This window comes from Cydia amplana, chromosome 2, assembly GCF_948474715.1.
Source record: "Cydia amplana chromosome 2, ilCydAmpl1.1, whole genome shotgun sequence".
Lineage (NCBI taxonomy): Eukaryota > Metazoa > Arthropoda > Insecta > Lepidoptera > Tortricidae > Cydia > Cydia amplana.
Genome location: NC_086070.1, coordinates 17937333 through 17955239, shown reverse-complemented (window position 1 = coordinate 17955239; position 17907 = coordinate 17937333). Strand labels below are relative to the sequence as shown.

General features: G+C 44.0%; 1 protein-coding gene across 1 annotated transcript in view; it reads right to left on the bottom strand.

Moving 5' to 3' along the window:
- The window catches only part of LOC134656540 (TELO2-interacting protein 1 homolog), a 28261-nt gene that overhangs the window by 7917 nt on the left and 2437 nt on the right, over window positions 1-17907 (bottom strand). The window contains exons 3-16 of the mRNA XM_063512103.1: window positions 17329-17503; window positions 15954-16143; window positions 15209-15350; window positions 14609-14777; window positions 14431-14553; window positions 14280-14381; window positions 14008-14178; window positions 12929-13116; window positions 10626-11738; window positions 8601-8786; window positions 7304-7471; window positions 5053-5277; window positions 3879-4021; window positions 2071-2166 (exon numbers count right to left, since the gene is read on the bottom strand). Coding sequence (XP_063368173.1) covers window positions 2071-2166; window positions 3879-4021; window positions 5053-5277; window positions 7304-7471; window positions 8601-8786; window positions 10626-11738; window positions 12929-13116; window positions 14008-14178; window positions 14280-14381; window positions 14431-14553; window positions 14609-14777; window positions 15209-15350; window positions 15954-16143; window positions 17329-17503 — 3191 coding nt within the window. The remainder of the gene's footprint in view (window positions 1-2070; window positions 2167-3878; window positions 4022-5052; window positions 5278-7303; window positions 7472-8600; window positions 8787-10625; window positions 11739-12928; window positions 13117-14007; window positions 14179-14279; window positions 14382-14430; window positions 14554-14608; window positions 14778-15208; window positions 15351-15953; window positions 16144-17328; window positions 17504-17907) is intronic.

Below are 17907 nucleotides of genomic sequence, written 5' to 3'. Positions count from 1 at the left end.
CACACAAAAACAGAAAAAAAACAATAAAATTTTGGGGTTCCCCATACTTCGAACTGAAACTCAAACATTTTTTTTTCATCAAACCCATACGTGTGGGGTATCTATGGATAGGTCTTCAAAAATGATATTGAGGTTTCTAATATCATTTTTTTCTAAACTGAATAGTTTGCGCGAGAGACACTTCCAAAGTGGTAAAATGTGTGTCCCCCCCCCTGTAACTTCTAAAATAAGAGAATGATAAAACTAAAAAAAATATATGATGTACATTACCATGTAAACTTCCACCGAAAATTGGTTTGAACGAGATCTAGTAAGTAGTTTTTTTTATACGTCATAAATCGCCTAAATACGGAACCCTTCATGGGCGAGTCTGACTCGCACTTGGCCGCTTTTTGTTTGTTTATTTTATGAACATTACGATTATCAATGACAGAAGTTGGCCACAAGATTTATAAGTCTTAGGGCCTGTTTCACAATGTCCAAGTAAAGTCCTGAATAAGCTACTTGCCACTTATCTGGCGAATAAAGTCATCGTTGGCGTTTCACAATCTTCAAATAAGCTTAACTGGTAAATAAAGTGCTAAGTAAATTATAGGTTAGATCACCTATCAGATAAGGAAGTTTTTTGGCGGTTTAAGTTATTTGACAGATCGATTTAAAAAGTTTTGTATGTCGTGAAATCGAAAAATACTAAAAATGAATCTATCTAATGAGTTTTCAGACGACGAATTAAATGATTTTCTTGATCGCTTAATGGAACCACCCAGAGATCCCGTGTATCGACAACGTTCTAATCACATGGAGACATTTAATGATGAAGAATTCAGGGTTCGATTTCGCTTTAATAAAGATACCGTGTACTATGTCCATTCATTAATTCAGGACAAAATCTCTTCTACTACAGAAAGGTACTGAAATGTCTATCTACTATACTACCCACAGTATTTCTAATAGGTACTTACAGTCAAGTGTAAAAATATGGTTGCACACAAGTTACACAAAAATATGTCTCATAGGTAGCTGTTAATTCGCCTATACATGACTGCATGACCCATAGTTTTACACTGACTGTACCTCCATCTCGTTTATTAAAAGAATCGCGGCCATATTTTATGTATGGCCGCGAGGGCTATTGTTTTGTAGTACCACCGACCAACTACTAACATTAGTTAGGTAAGTACATGAATAAATCATTGTTTCAGGAATTATGCTATATCATCTATGGATCGACTACTTTTGACATTGCGATATTATGCAACTGGAAGTTTTCTGAACGTAGTTGGCGATTTTTCTGGTGTGAGTAAGGCATCAGCTTGTCGGATTGTGAATGTCGTGTCACAAGCAATCGCACAATTACGACCACAGTTCGTCAAGTTCCCAGACGATATTGCTAAATTACAAGGAGACTTTTACGAGATAGCAAGATTTCCAAGGCTTATTGGCGCCATTGATGGCCCCAGGTTACAGCATCACTCTTCTTATTTTCAAGAATGTGTTTATTGACTTCGACCAGTTTGATTAAAATGTCAACCTCCTCTCGCGTGAAATTAATGCTCCTCTCACGTTTTTGAGACATTGTTGTCTTTGCAAAACTATGAAAAACTAGGCCAGCAAAATAATTAACACAACGACAAAACAAACCCAACCAAGCACGCGTTTTTTTTTTCTTTGACATTTGAATTACGTTTCGTTCGACATAAAAATTAGTGATTTCTAAAATAATATTTTCGGATCATTATAATTGTTACAGGATATGCATTTAAAGTATATCAATACGTAACACAAAATAATGCATAAAAGATGCACTTTTAATACTTTTCAGAGTGATGAATTTAATTTTTTTTTATATGCTCTCACATGTTCCGTAAATCGAAACGTCAAAGTGCGATGTTGCCATCTGTAACTTAAAAGTAGCAAACTGGCACATAAACTTAATGGGTAGACGTTTGTGAAACAGGAACTATTTTATCAGGAAGTTTTATCTGGCAGTTAATTTATTTGTTAATTAGCTATCCAACACTTTACTCAGACTTTGTGAAACAGACCCTTAGAGAGAGTTACTATACTTACGTCTTCCACTATTCCATAAAGACAGTCCAGTATACTGGCGTCACTGTACTGCATGACCACGGACAGGATTTGAAGTGCTGACTCGGTGTTCCAAGCCTAAAAATTCGAGATAAGTATTATAAAAAAAAAAATACATTGAATCCCAAAAAGTCTGGCCCAAAAGACTGTCCGCGTCAAAGTCGTAAAGTTTCGCATTTAGCGATTTAGGGCCAGTTGCACCAACCATTAATAGACTGATTAATGACATGTAACAGAAAACTATGAAACTTCCCATACAGTCAAGCGAACGCTTTAACCTTTTAACCGCCAGACGGCGAAGGAATATGCCGTGCACCCGACGCCAGGCGATCGCAATTATTTAAGCGAAATTGAACTTTACGGAGTCCCGCGTAAATCCCTATTACATTGGCGAAGTTGTCGGCTGTAGCCGTCGTTGGCGTCCGTGGCAAGACTTTTCGATCACGGCCACAGCCGACTGTGGCGATCAATGGGTTAAAGCTGAAATTTGGCGGATGGAGTCGGGGCCGCACACCGTCGCGATATCGCTGACGGCTACCACTAAGTACCACCATGTTGTATATACTACGAGGGGCGGCTGAAAAGTTCGCGGCCTTAGAAAATAAAATGAAAGTAAATATTAATTAATAATTTTTAGTAATGGCGGCAATATTTAAACAGCCAAAGAGGCGGGGAAAAAAGTAGCATAGTTTTTTTTTCTAACTTAGGCCGCGAATATTTCAGCCTCCCCTCGTAGTAGAGGATTACCTTTTTGAGCCGGACGGAGATCTGGTGCGTGAAGTAGTCGGCGTTGCAGCGTATGAGGTCGGGCACGGAGTCGGGGCCGCACACCATCGCGATATCGCTGATGGCCACCACTAAGTACCACCATGTTGTATATACTAGTAGAGGATTACCTTTTTTAGCCGGACGGAGATCTGGTGCGTGAAGTAGTCGGCGTTGCAGCGTATGAGGTCGGGCACGGAGTCGGGGCCGCACACCATCGCGATATCGCTGATGGCCACCACTAAGTACCACCATGTTGTATATACTAGTAGAGGATTACCTTTTTGAGCCGGACGGAGATCTGGTGCGTGAAGTAGTCGGCGTTGCAGCGTATGAGGTCGGGCACGGAGTCGGGGCCGCACACCATCGCGATATCGCTGATGGCCACCACTAAGTACCACCATGTTGTATATACTAGTAGAGGATTACCTTTTTGAGCCGGACGGAGATCTGGTGCGTGAAGTAGTCGGCGTTGCAGCGTATGAGGTCGGGCACGGAGTCGGGGCCGCACACCATCGCGATATCGCTGATGGCCACCACTAAGTACCACCATGTTGTATATACTAGTAGAGGATTACCTTTTTGAGCCGGACGGAGATCTGGTGCGTGAAGTAGTCGGCGTTGCAGCGTATGAGGTCGGGCACGGAGTCGGGGCCGCACACCATCGCGATATCGCTGATGGCCACCACTAAGTACCACCATGTTGTATATACTAGTAGAGGATTACCTTTTTGAGCCGGACGGAGATCTGGTGCGTGAAGTAGTCGGCGTTGCAGCGTATGAGGTCGGGCACGGAGTCGGGGCCGCACACCATCGCGATATCGCTGATGGCCACCACTAAGTACCACCATGTTGTATATACTAGTAGAGGATTACCTTTTTGAGCCGGACGGAGATCTGGTGCGTGAAGTAGTCGGCGTTGCAGCGTATGAGGTCGGGCACGGAGTCGTGGCCGCACGCCGCCGCGATGTCGCTGATGGCCACCACTAAGTACCACCATGTTGTATATACTAGTAGAGGATTACCTTTTTGAGCCGGACGGAGATCTGGTGCGTGAAGTAGTCGGCGTTGCAGCGTATGAGGTCGGGCACGGAGTCGTGGCCGCACGCCGCCGCGATGTCGCTGATGGCTACCACCCCGGCTACGTGTAGCATCTCGTACCTACTACCTGCGGGTACACTATCAGGTATAGTATGTTTTTCGAATCGAATCGAAATCGGTGTTGTAAAGTGAACTTTGTTTATCCTCATCTCTCTCAATAGGGTCACCCATACATAATATGTTAAATCGAAAAATAGCATACAACAGGGTAAACAAAAATAATAAATTGTTGCAATATCTTTACTTGCACTACGGGAGTAAGAGGGTCCGACGGTGAGCCTAGATTAGAGTGGGTTATATTATACCTTGTGCACTCGTATTTGCGTCATTTGACACATGACACTGACAACAGCAATAGAACGTAAAATATCTTGCACATCGAAATTACTAAGGAAGACAATTGCACTGCGAACGTTTACGTTCTACGTCTTTTTTTTTTAATTTAGGGTTGGCCGGACACCACCGTTATGAATCAGTAGTCGTCTATGTAAATCGATATAAATTTTTCATTTTAGGTTGCAACGATTCAATTCAATTCAATGTTTTATTCATAAAATATACATTTTAAACGTCAAATTTTTAAACATTATTAAATTTAGGTAAATTTTGTTATAAATCATTCATATTACAATAGTTATTAGATATTTATAACAAAGCATTATTAAATTTGTTATATCTTCTTATTATTATTTATTAACCATATATTCTAGCTTTATTTAAATCTCTATTTATTTATTCATTTATTTAAATATAAATTCATTAAACGTCACAATTCGATACCTCAGTCTAGGTGCCATCCAATCGTAATCGCTTGCTGTGACAATCGATTTGGGTTAGTTACATTACATCTCTATATTGGCAAGGTGCGAAGTCGGTGGAGGGGGAAGTGGCGCTGATCGTCACAAACACAGGTAATCTTATGGAATGGCCGCCATTAGTACTAGCGGCAGCCGCTTGAACTAATTTTACTCCATAAGATTTAACGTAGAAAGTCTGCCAAAATGCCAGCACCAGTCGTGCACCTAGCGAATACGTCAGTCATAATGTGTCAAAAGACGCAAATAACAATAATTCCACTGTATAAGGATGGGATCTTACCGACTCTCTCCAATATCATGCAGAGCGTCTTGAGCAGATAGGGCTGGAAGTGGTCCATGAGCCTCCTCGCCGCGAGGCCGACGCCCTCGGTGAGGATGCAGGCGAGCGCCATGTTGCGCTGCGCCTCGCCGAGCGTGGCGCACGTGCCGGCGGCGCGGCGCGGCGCGCGCGGCGCCGAGTAGCTGATGCCCGTGTAGCGCGTCTCAGTAGCGCCCTCGTACAGGCCTGGAGCACAAAATAGATACAGTACAGAAGTCAATCACATGTATGTACTTCACTTTTCATACCTACGCTCGGCGGTCGCTCTAGGGTTGGCAACTATGATTTATGCACAAAAAACTATCGTGGTAGTGGCCGGGGCGGGGTGCTTACCTACCTACCTAACTGTTCTGTTTAACGTTAAAACGAACCATCTAAATACAAGCAGATACCTACTTACTTCTCTGAAACCACTGGTAGCTTAAAAAACGACAATTCACCGTTTAATGTTGAATTTAAACAACCGTCCACTGAACAGTTATAATAACTTTTTTTTTGTTTCTCCATAATTGCACAAAAAAGTTCACAGACGCGTGTCTCAAGCGGTTGACACTCGCGCTCGCACTGGTCCTAACCGGTCCGAGATATCGTGTCTGTGAGCAGTGTCTATGTGTGCGTTGCCCGAGCGCACTTTGTATGTAGATTGATTTCTGTACTGTATCTGTTTTGTGCCTGGAGAGACAGCAAGTCAGTGCCAGTTGCACCATCACACTTGACGGACTAATCAACGATGACACCCTCATCCTGATGACCAGAGAGCCAAACTCTGGTGCCGGTGACGTCATTATGACGTTAAGTCGCATATAGGATGTTTTTTTTAAAACAACATTGTAACACCTCAATAGTGGTTTTGGCCGAATACCGAATATTCGGCATGACATGCGAACATTTTGAGTCACAATTATTATGAAAACTGATCGCTAACAAAGTTCAACGTTAGATGACGTTAGCTAGGATATATTTTTGTTGAACAGCATTCATGGATAGAGTCAAACAAAACAGACTCATGATAAAAATAAAATGTTTTTTAATCAACAAATGCTCAAAAAAGGGTCTTCGTATTTAACAACTTTCCAAGAACACATTCTAAATATACCTACATAGTTTTTGGTTACCTATTTTTATTGTGCAATTTTTCTTTTTAAGTAGCTGCAACAGATATTCGGTATTCGGCCGAATACCGAATATTCGGCAAAGTGGCCGAATACCGAATAGTTGCCGAATATTCGTGGCATCTCTAATAACTACACTCTGTATTTAGATTGACGTCATACGTCTGTCATCGGCACCAAAGTTTCGCTCTCTGATGATGACCCTTACGGTCGTTGGCACCAAACTATCATCGTTAAAGAGTTCGCTAAATTGTATTGTATAGAAAGTTTCATAGTATACCGCTGCGGGTGACGTTGATCAGTCTGTCAGGTGCGGATGGTGCAACTGGCACTTAGTATATTCCTTGTTTTTTTATTGTTCAATTAATCAAACAGGATATAGAAGGATGAACTGTAAACTGCGCGCTCCTCCCCACGGCATCAGAGCAAATATATTAAAACGGGTCCCTCACGTATTTTAAGTCAAAAATTATATCTGTCTGTGTCTCACGGAAAATTTGTTATTAAAGTAATATAATAACTTCTTTCCGTGTACGAGGGGAGGCTGCAATATTCGCGGCCTAAGCTAGAAAAAAAACTATGCTACTTTTTTCCCCCGCCTCTTTGGCTGTTTAAATATTGCCGCCATTCCGCTCCGGTTCCGCACCATCAACAAAAAATAGAGCAAAACAAGCAAAAGAACAAACAAAAAAACGGTCACCCATCCAAGTACTGACCCCGCCCGACGTTGCTTAACTTCGGTCAAAAATCACGTTTGTTGTATGGGAGCCCCACTTAAATCTTTATTTTATTCTGTTTTTAGTATTTGTTGTTATAGCGGCAACAGAAATACATCATCTGTGAAAATTTCAACTGTCTAGCTATCACGGTTCGTGAGATACAGCCTGGTGACAGACGGACGGACGGACGGACGGACGGACGGACGGACGGACGGACGGACGGACGAACGGACGGACGGACGGATGGACAGCGGAGTCTTAGTAATAGGGTTCCGTTTTTACCCTTTGGGTACGGAACCCAAATTATTAATTAATATTTACTTTCATTTAATTTTCTAAGGCCGCGAACTTTTCAGCCGCCCCTCGTACTGCTGTCTGTACCTGGCACGCTGTCCTTGGTCCAGGCGCGGGGGTCGTACACGGAGGGGTCGAGGGTCTCGTGCGTGGAGAGCGGTTCTTCGCTACCCACCTCCAGTGGCAGGTACCACACACTATCCTCCGTGTACGCGTTGAGCACGCGTTCCGCCAGTTCCACTGGGGCGTCTGGAGCTGCAAATTGATCATTTGTGTTTGTATCTTTAACTCAAGAATACGCAACAAAACACGCGGTGCCGCCGGTAGACGTCGAATAGTCACGCACAAGAAAAAACATTATTATTCCACATTTTGGCTTCGCCTATCACTACATAGTATAAAACAAAGTCGCTTCCAACTGTCTGTCCCTATGTATGCTTAGATCTTTAAAACTACGCAACGGATTTTGATGCGGTTTTTTTTATTAAATAGATAGTGTGTTTTCACATTTTGCTGGGACATCAGTTAGCCGAGACCACGACCAATGAAACCTGTGTCGAAACGTCGGTAAATAAAGGTAATAAAATAAATTTCGCGATAGACCCGTCTATACATGTGAGTTAATAGATAGAGTGATTCAAGAGGAAGGTTTATGTATAATTTGTTAACCCGTGCGAAGCCGGGGCGGTTCGCTAGTATTATACTCATACTCATTCTTTATTGGTGAATTACATGTCAACTTACATAGCTAGTACAAATAACATAATAAAAACAAAAAACCGGCCAAGTGCGAGTCGGACTCGCGCACGGAGGGTTCCGCACCATCAACAAAAAATAGAGCAAAAAAATCGTGTTTGTTGTATGGGAGCCCCCCTTAAATATTTATTTTATTTTATTTTTAGTATTTGTTGTTATAGCGGCAACAGAGATACATCATTTGTGAAAATTTCAACTGACTAGCTATCGCGGTTCATGAGATACAGCCTGGTGACAGACGGACGGACGGACAGCGAAGTCTTAGTAATAGGGTCCCGTTTTTTACCCTTTGGGTACGGAACCCTAAAAATTACAAAGTATTCTAAATAAAATAAATAAATATTATAGGACATTATTACACAAATTGACTAAGCCCCACGGTAAGCTCAAGAAAGCTTGTGTTGTGGGTACTCAGACAACGATATATATAATATAATATACAAATACTTAAATACATAGAAAACAACCATGACTCAGGAACAAATATCTGTGCTCATCGCACAAATAAATGCCCCCAGACCGCGAACCCAGGACCGCGGCTTCACAGGCAGGGTCACTACCCACTAGGCCAGACCGGTCGGTAAATATTAAAGTTTATACAAAAAGATAAGCAAAAAATGTGGCATACTTGAGACGAGGAGGTTGGCCAGCGCGGCGCTCTCGGGCTCGCGCGGCTCGAGCCGGTCGAGCAGCAGCGAGGCGCACTCGGCGCCGCCCAGCAGCAGCGCTGTGCTCCACAGCCGCGCGGCCGCCGCGTCGTCCAGGTGCCGCAGCCGCAGCCACGGCGGCGATAACGGCGCTGTTGCGGGCACGTCTGCGCAATTAAATTAAATTTTAATATTATTATTATAGTTTTTTTTATGTAATTTGACATTAAGAAACCTTATACATCTCTAAAGCTTTGGATTCCTCCGAAAACGGCGCCGTCATATGACGGCCGTCATATAGCGGCCGCAAAAGACGGCCGTCTTTACGGTGGCGACATGTGGAAAGTACCACGGCGTCATAACACACCGTCATCCACCAAGGTCAAAGCGGCAAATTTGAAAAATATAGGCGCGATGGAATAACGTCCCATTGAAAATTTGAATTTCGCGCCTTTTCCTACTGACAAGATTTGCTTGATCATCTATAATTTACTTGGAGGATGAAATATCATCAGAAGAGGAAAATAATCGTAGTACGGAATCATTTATTCAAATCTCGTGTCATTTATTCAAAATGGCGTCACCGCTATCTAATAAAACGTTCACGAAACTATCGACACCGTCATGACGGCCGTCATCTTACGTTACGTTGACAATCAACGTAACGTAACGCTGTCTAGGAAACCGCGCCATCTTGTTTACATAGACAACGTTCTAGTGACGTCATTCGACGCTATATAGCGGCCGTCATATTATGGCACCGTTTTCGGAGGAATCCAAAGCTTAAGTAATTGTATTACGTTAGTTTGATTTGGTAGTTGCAGTTGTATTTTATAATTGTTGATGTATTTTTTTTGCTTGTATGTAAATTCAATGTTGACGTGTAAAAGTGCCCTTGTGGCCTATTTGCTGAATAAATGTTGAAGTTTGAAGTAAAAGTTATAAGGTAATCCTCGACAACATTACCATATTAACCACTTAGATGGTTGGCAGTCCTCAACTGTGCGTTTCTCAAGAAACTTCCTGTGTCGCACAGTTAAACTGTGGAATGAACTGCGATATTTCTGGACCAATACGACCTTCAAACCTTCAAGAAAAGAGCGTACTCGCATCTTAAAGGCCGGCAACACACTTACAACCCCTCTGGTGTTGCGGGTGTCCATGGCCGGCGATAATCGCTTACCCTCAGGTGATCCATCTGCTCGTTTGCCTCCTATATCATTAAAAAAAAATCCCGCGCAAGTCAACCTAATGTTTACTGCACGAGACCAGGCCCCTATTTCACCACGGTGACAGGTGCGACAATTGTAAAACATCACTGTTGCTGACGTCACAGGCATCCATGAGCTACGGTTACCGCTTACCATCGGGCGGGCAGTATTCTTGTTTTGGCGATATAATGGAGTTACGTTATTATTAAAATGTTGGTGGCAAACAAGCACCCTGCCCGTAAACGGTTACCGTAGCCTATGGAGGCCTGTGACGTCAGCAACGTGATGTCGACAATTGTCGCACCTGTCACTGTGGTGAAATAGGGGCCAGGCGTCATAACGTGTACTAGTCTGTACCAGGGATGTTGCGAACATCCGCATCCGCATCCGCAACCGCGGAACTTCCGCTTTTTTTTCGACATCCGCATCTGCATCCGCATCCGCATAAAATCGATGCGGAGCTTATGCGGATGCGGATGTCGAACAAGTTGGTACAGGAACGTCTTAGCGGCGGCGTAAGTGCTGGGTAATTTCGTCATTACCTATAACGAAATCGTCTAGATCCAGAAAAGTCGGCCAAGTTACTGTTTATTAAATATAACGCACCTATATTCTTGCTCAAATACTAAACGTTTCGTTTTTTTTTTGTAATAAAAAAATACTAAAAATTTAATATTTGACGTTTTCTAAGTACCTAATCTTGACATCCGCATCCGCATCCGCGGATGTGAGCCTTTAAATATCCGCATCCGCGGATGTCAAAAAATCTACATCCGCAACATGCCTGGTCTGTACCTCTCGTGTGGCGCGCGAGCAGCACTAGGTCGGTGTGCAGCGCGGCCGCCTCCAGCAGCGCGGACACGAAGCTCTGGAGCGAGTGCTCCGTGCTGACAGCCGCGGTCAGCGTCTGCGTAGTATAGTCTGTACCTCTCGTGTGGCGCGCGAGCAGCACTAGGTCGGTGTGCAGCGCGGCCGCCTCCAGCAGCGCGGACACGAAGCTCTGGAGCGAGTGCTCCGTGCTGACAGCCGCGGTCAGCGTCTGCGTAGTATAGTCTGTACCTCTCGTGTGGCGCGCGAGCAGCACTAGGTCGGTGTGCAGCGCGGCCGCCTCCAGCAGCGCGGACACGAAGCTCTGGAGCGAGTGCTCCGTGCTGACAGCCGCGGTCAGCGTCTGCGTAGTATAGTCTGTACCTCTCGTGTGGCGCGCGAGCAGCACTAGGTCGGTGTGCAGCGCGGCCGCCTCCAGCAGCGCGGACACGAAGCTCTGGAGCGAGTGCTCCGTGCTGACAGCCGCGGTCAGCGTCTGCGTAGTATAGTCTGTACCTCTCGTGTGGCGCGCGAGCAGCACTAGGTCGGTGTGCAGCGCGGCCGCCTCCAGCAGCGCGGACACGAAGCTCTGGAGCGAGTGCTCCGTGCTGACAGCCGCGGTCAGCGTCTGCGTAGTATAGTCTGTACCTCTCGTGTGGCGCGCGAGCAGCACTAGGTCGGTGTGCAGCGCGGCCGCCTCCAGCAGCGCGGACACGAAGCTCTGGAGCGAGTGCTCCGTGCTGACAGCCGCGGTCAGCGTCTGCGTAGTATAGTCTGTACCTCTCGTGTGGCGCGCGAGCAGCACTAGGTCGGTGTGCAGCGCGGCCGCCTCCAGCAGCGCGGACACGAAGCTCTGGAGCGAGTGCTCCGTGCTGACAGCCGCGGTCAGCGTCTGCGTAGTATAGTCTGTACCTCTCGTGTGGCGCGCGAGCAGCACTAGGTCGGTGTGCAGCGCGGCCGCCTCCAGCAGCGCGGACACGAAGCTCTGGAGCGAGTGCTCCGTGCTGAGCGCCGCGGTCAGCGTCTGCGGCTGCGCCGAGTCCATCATCACCTGGATGTAGCCGTATAGCCTGTTGAGCGCTGTTAATTTGCGGCCGGAATCTAAAACAAACAGATAAATGTTAAGTAAGCATTTGCTAAAGCAAGAGTTCGAATAATATCCATCATTATTATATTTATAGTATGTATTTTATAAATATGTGGTAGTTTATATATATTTTATTTATTTATGTAATTTATAAGTATAGTTTGCTTTTTTTAACTCACTCAATATATTTTCTCTCTCTGCACCAATTGAAGGTATCTCTGTTTGGCCCTATGGTTGACTGGTAGAGAATGCCATTTGGCATTAAGTCCGCCATTTGTACATTGTTGTATATATTTTGTGCAATAAAGTTTAAATAAATAAATAAATCACTACATAGTATAAAACAAAGTCGCTTCCCGTTGTCTGTCTGTCCAGGTATGCTCATATTTTTAAAAGTACGCAACGGATTTTGATGCGGTTTTTTTCAATAAATAGAGTGATTTAAGAGGAAGATTTATGTATAATTTGTTAACCCGTGCGAAGCCGGGGCGGGTCGCTAGTAGTATACATTTGGCGTTATAGTCCTCAATCCATATATTGGGCTAGTGTGGGGACTAGGGCTCAAAACGTCTTGTAATTGGAAGCCCCCTTTCCAGCAGTATTCGGAGTAGTATCTGAATGGGGATAGCTGGAGGCAATAAGTATAATTTCAGTCGATAACAAGACTCAGATTATTATCGGTGCCACTCTAATACTGCTCAACCTCGGACAACGCTACTAATGATGGTCAAGCAAATCTTGTCAGTAGAAAAAGGCGCGAAATTCATATTTTCTATATCCCTTCGCGCCTACATTTTTCAAATTTGCCGTCTTTTTCTATTGCCAAGATCTGCTTGACCATCTATAATAGGTCCAGTGCGTGCGAGCGAGACGGCTGCACCACAAAACAGATACAGTACAGAAATCAATCTACATACAAAGTGCGCTCGAGCAACGCACACATAGACACTGCTCACGGACACGATATCTCGGACCGGTTGGGACCAGTCCGAGCGCGAGTGCCATCCGCTTGAGGCACGCGTCTGTGAACTTTTTTGTGCAATAATGGAGAAACAAAAATAAAGTTATTATAACTGTTCAGTGGACGGTTGTTTAAATTCAACATCAAACGGTGAATTGTCGTTTTTTAAGCTACCAGTGGTTTACGAGAGGTAAGTTGGTTTACGAGACTTCTGTACTGTATTTGTTTTGTGGCTGCACTCACCGACGTTGTTCAGCACCCGCGGCAGGCCGGCGACGATGCCCGCGAAGTTGTCCCGCAGAGTGTCGGCCGCGTGCTGGCCGCAGTGCGCGCGCACCGCGCTCGAGCAGTACTCCGACACCTCGGGGTGACAGTCGCCAGAGAGCGCCACCAGCTGGTCGAGTGCGATGGAGACGGATGGCTGCATTGTTCTGGCAGAAATTATTACAATATCTATCATTCATATATTTATATGTATCATTTGATACGATTACGAATTAAGGGAAAACTTTACCATGTATTAGAACAAATTAAATTATTTTCAGAAAATATTTTAATTTGTTTTTATTTCAAGTAGACACACTAGCCACCACAACACACAAGTAGGCACCTGCCGCGATAGCAGAAGACGCTGGTTCGATTCCAGCCTGGGGCACTGGAGGCCTTGGTGACTTTTTCTTTGTATATGACATTTATTTAAAGTTTATAACTTTACGATACGTGAAAGTGAGTAGGTACATTTTAACAGCCGTACATTTCTGTCAACAACTCCACTCCACATATTACCTACAGCAAAAATCTTTTTGTAGTGGTCAATACATTGTCTTTAACGTCAGTTTCACTCTATTGTAATATCGGAAGCTACCGTATTACCCTAGGTGTGCCTAAAATATTTTAGGAGTTTAGTTTCTATGATATGAAGTGCTAATGTAGGTAAATAAGACAGTAATATGAGTAAATTCACTGGTGGCACTCACTCAGTGAGGCCTGGCGCAGAACAAGCCAGGTTCAAGGCGCACTTTAGGGTGATCGTCCGTGATCAGCTCGGACACTCTTGCAGCGGTCGGCAACCTGCGGCCCGTGAACCTGTCACTTGCGGCCCGCCAGCCTCCCTGGCTATTTTGTATGTAATATTGACAAACGACAATGTCTGATAAAGTCATAACTATTAACAAAGTACGGCCCGCGTCAACTTCGTTAACTACTATGTGGCCCTTGGCTGCTAAAAGGTTGCCGACCGCTGCTTGCTGATTAGCACCAGCTTCCTGTCATCGAGAACCACTGAAGAAAACGTTTGTATATCTAAAAGATGTCAAACTCACTGGTGGCACTCAGTGAGCAGCCTGTCGCAGTACACGCCAAGTTCGCGGCGCACTTTAGGGTGATCATACGTGACCAGCTCCGACAGACTCTTGCTGATCAGCACCAGCTTCTCGCCCGCCATCGCGAACCACTCCGCCGAACGTTTGGATATCTCCTTGGGGATATTAACTCTGTGACTAAAGATGTCATAAGACTCACTGGTGGCACTCAGTGAGTAGCCTGTCGCAGTACCTACACGCCAAGTTTGCGGCGCACTTTAGGGTGATCATACGTGATCAGCTCCGACAGACTCTTGCTGATCAGCACCAGCTTCTCGCCCGCCATCGCGAACCACTCCGCTGAACGTTTGGATATCTCCTTGGGGATATTAACTCTGTGACCAAAGATGTCATAAGACTCACTGGTGGCACTCAGTGAGTAGCCTGTCGCAGTACACGCCAAGTTCGCGGCGCACTTTAGGGTGATCATACGTGATCAGCTCCGACAGACTCTTGCTGATCAGCACCAGCTTCTCGCCCGCCATCGCGAACCACTCCGCTGAACGCCTGGATATCTCCTTGGGGATATTAACTCTGTGACTAAAGATGTCATAAGACTCACTGGTGGCACTCAGTGAGCAGCCTGTCGCAGTACACGCCAAGTTCGCGGCGCACTTTAGGGTGATCGTACGTGATCAGCTCCGACAGACTCTTGCTGATCAGCACCAGCTTCTCGCCCGCCATCGCGAACCACTCCGCTGAACGTTTGGATATCTCCTTGGGATTCTTTTCTGAAACAATCTTCATGTGAGGAACCTTTTCCATTTTCTTTTTCGTACATCGATGGTGAAAATAATGGAACTAAGGATAAATAACCAATATGTTTAATACATTTTAACATTTTTTTATTTTAGTTTTTTTGGCAGCTTGCTATGCAATATTTTGATTCTATGGAATTGTATAATTGGTCGACGGAGTCAGGTGGCTTTTCGTTCACCTACATTCTTTTGAGATCCGAATAAAACAGACTAAAAATGCTTTTGGTTTACTTCCTTGCAGTTTCTTGACGATTTATCATTTAATATTGCATGCAATGCAACAATATAAAACAAATACCTTGAAAATGTTAAATGATACTTTGATGAAATATTCTAACTGAAAAATAACTAACCAATAAACTAAATACATAAAACATAGAAAATGCCTTAGAAATATCAATTACCCTTACTGCTTACTTCTTTGTTAGGTTTTCGCTTGTCTATGACCATCTTAGCGAAGTGCTCGGCCGTTATGTTCGAGTGCTTGAGCAAGTATTTGTCGTTCATCGTGAGACACAATATGCGGTGTATCGCGTCAATCGCTGCCTGAAAAGTGTATGTTAACTTAACAATGCGTACACCACATAATCAAAAATACTTGGATTAAAATGTTTGACACTGAAATACAAAAATTGTAAGCTTGTACATTTCCTATGCAAACTTGTAGTTCTATTTCGTTACCTACAGGTAGTATTTGGTCCGCATTTCACACAAAAACCAAGGCCGCAAAAATATCTGATACGATCTTATTTGTAGAGCCATAGGAGCTTGTCACATATTTTTGCGGCCTTCGAAGAGTAACATGTTATTGCAGATGAGATGACTGTACAGACTGAATGAAGTCTGTTTCTAGTGTGTCCATGCACTTTTGCAGCTCGTACAGCTGTACGTTGTGTAATTTTTGTTGGGGAAAATCACGGAGGAAAATATAGTAGACATTCGCGATATGGAACAATGTGTCAATGAACTTTGATATGTGAAAGCTTTTCTGAGTTTGTATGTATGTATTGTTAGGCGAGTTTTATAATTGCATGTTACTAGGAATTTAAGTACTGTAGTTTAGAGGACTGATATTTTACTATAGATTCTAGTAGAATATCAATCCTAATCCAATAACTGCATCTTAGTCAAATAGGGGTAAATCGTTACCACTATCACCGCGTGTCCGGGATTGTCGTGGCAGGTGGCTACGTCCTGCAGCGCGGCCAGCACGCCGGGCAGGATGCTGGCCAGCATGTCCACCACCAGCGCCTCCAGCGGTATGTCCTTTATGTGGTACGCGTCCGTCAGCTGGCGGTGGCACGCGGTGTGCGCTGTTACGGAGTCGATAGCTGCCAGTCTGATGACAAATTGTGGGTTTTAAACTCAAAAAATACGTTTACGTAGAAAAGTTGCCAGGACAAAACAAACGCAGTCATCTGGAAAAACCTGGGTGTTTTGACAGTGAATGGGGGTAGAGATGGGTAAAATTTATTCGAATGACGAATAACGAATAAGAATAACAAAATTTATCGCGAATGACGAATAAAAATGTCGGATGATTATTCTTATTTGAATAAATTATTTGTCGAATAATTTATCCGCGAATAATTTATTCGTCGAATGAATTACCACGAATAATTTGTTTATTCGAATACCTTCTTAACTTTTCACGGTTTAGAAAGATTGGCAACTGTAATGTGCAATGCAACTACCTAAATAGTAACTGTAAATATAAATGCGTTGTGAGATTCGCTCTGAAGAAAACAACTGCTAAGAAAATTTGGTGTTCTCACTCTTTTATTATACAGCTATCTCTTTCTAGGTCAGGCCAGAAAGTTACTAACTTTGTGTGTGAGTAATTCATTGTTCACGCTAGTCCTTTTTTTATTATACTACCTGGGCTTAGCGTTTAACCATTAACAATCTTTAACTTCTGAACAAATATACAGTAAAAGAACAAGTCATATGAAACGTGCTATTATTCGTGTTGTTTATTTGAATGGAATAAGCCAAAAAACTTAAATATTCTTCGTGGATTTATTCGAATGAAATAACGAATTAATCATTCGTCATTTGAAAAGTGTTCGAATGATTCATCCGCGGATGAATTATTCGCGAATGAATCATCCGCGGATGAATTATTCGCGGATGATTCTTCTTCTTCTTCTTCTTCAACCTAGCGTTTTCCCGGCCTAGCGCCAGGGTCCGCTTTCCTGCTTAGTCTTCTCCACTTTGCCCGGTCTTCAGCATCCTCATGTGTGAGATTGTTCTCTTGCATGTCCGCTGTCACGACGTCCAGCCAGCGCTTCTTAGGCCTACCGCGGCCGCGTGATCTAGGGCCTTGGACAGTGAGATTCAGGCATCTATTTCCGACGTAGTCTACCGGTCGCGGATGATTCATTCGCGAATAATTCAAAAAGTCGTGAATTATTGTTTATTCGAATGATTATTCCGATAAAAGTTTATTCGAATGATGCCCATCTCTGAATGGGGGTAGGTTCAACACTACTAGTGCTACAGCTGAAATTTAACAGAGACTAACCTTAGCGCCCTGAGCCTCTCCAGCTTGGCAAGATGGACGGACACGAAGACAGCCTGCGCGATAAGCGGCACCTGCGTGCGAAGCATTTTCTTGCGGACGCAGTCGTCGATGTGCAGCATTAGCACTGTTAGGCACTTCATAACAGAGTGCTTTAGCTCTTCTGGTACATCCGCAACTAAAATTATAATTTAAATAAAATTTTGGTCGAATTTGAACTGTCCTGACGTGTTGTAGGTACAGTCACCTGCAATAATATGTTACACAACGAAGGCAGCAAAAATATCTGACACGATCTTATTTGTAGAGCCACAAGAACGTGTCACATATTTTTGCGGCCTTCGAAGAGTAACATATTATTGCAGGTGACTGTACTAACATTAAAGCAATCTTACGCTTCCGCTCCGCGTGTCGCTGTTGTGACTAAAAATACGTAAATTAAACCATAAATAAAATTTGGTTTTTGCAGTTGTGAGAGAGAAAACAGAATTTCTCCCCAAGAATAATTAAGCTTTGATTTGGATTTGGCTGGAAAACTTGACACATCAAAGGGACAGGCGTCATCAAGCTGGTAGCCTGGTC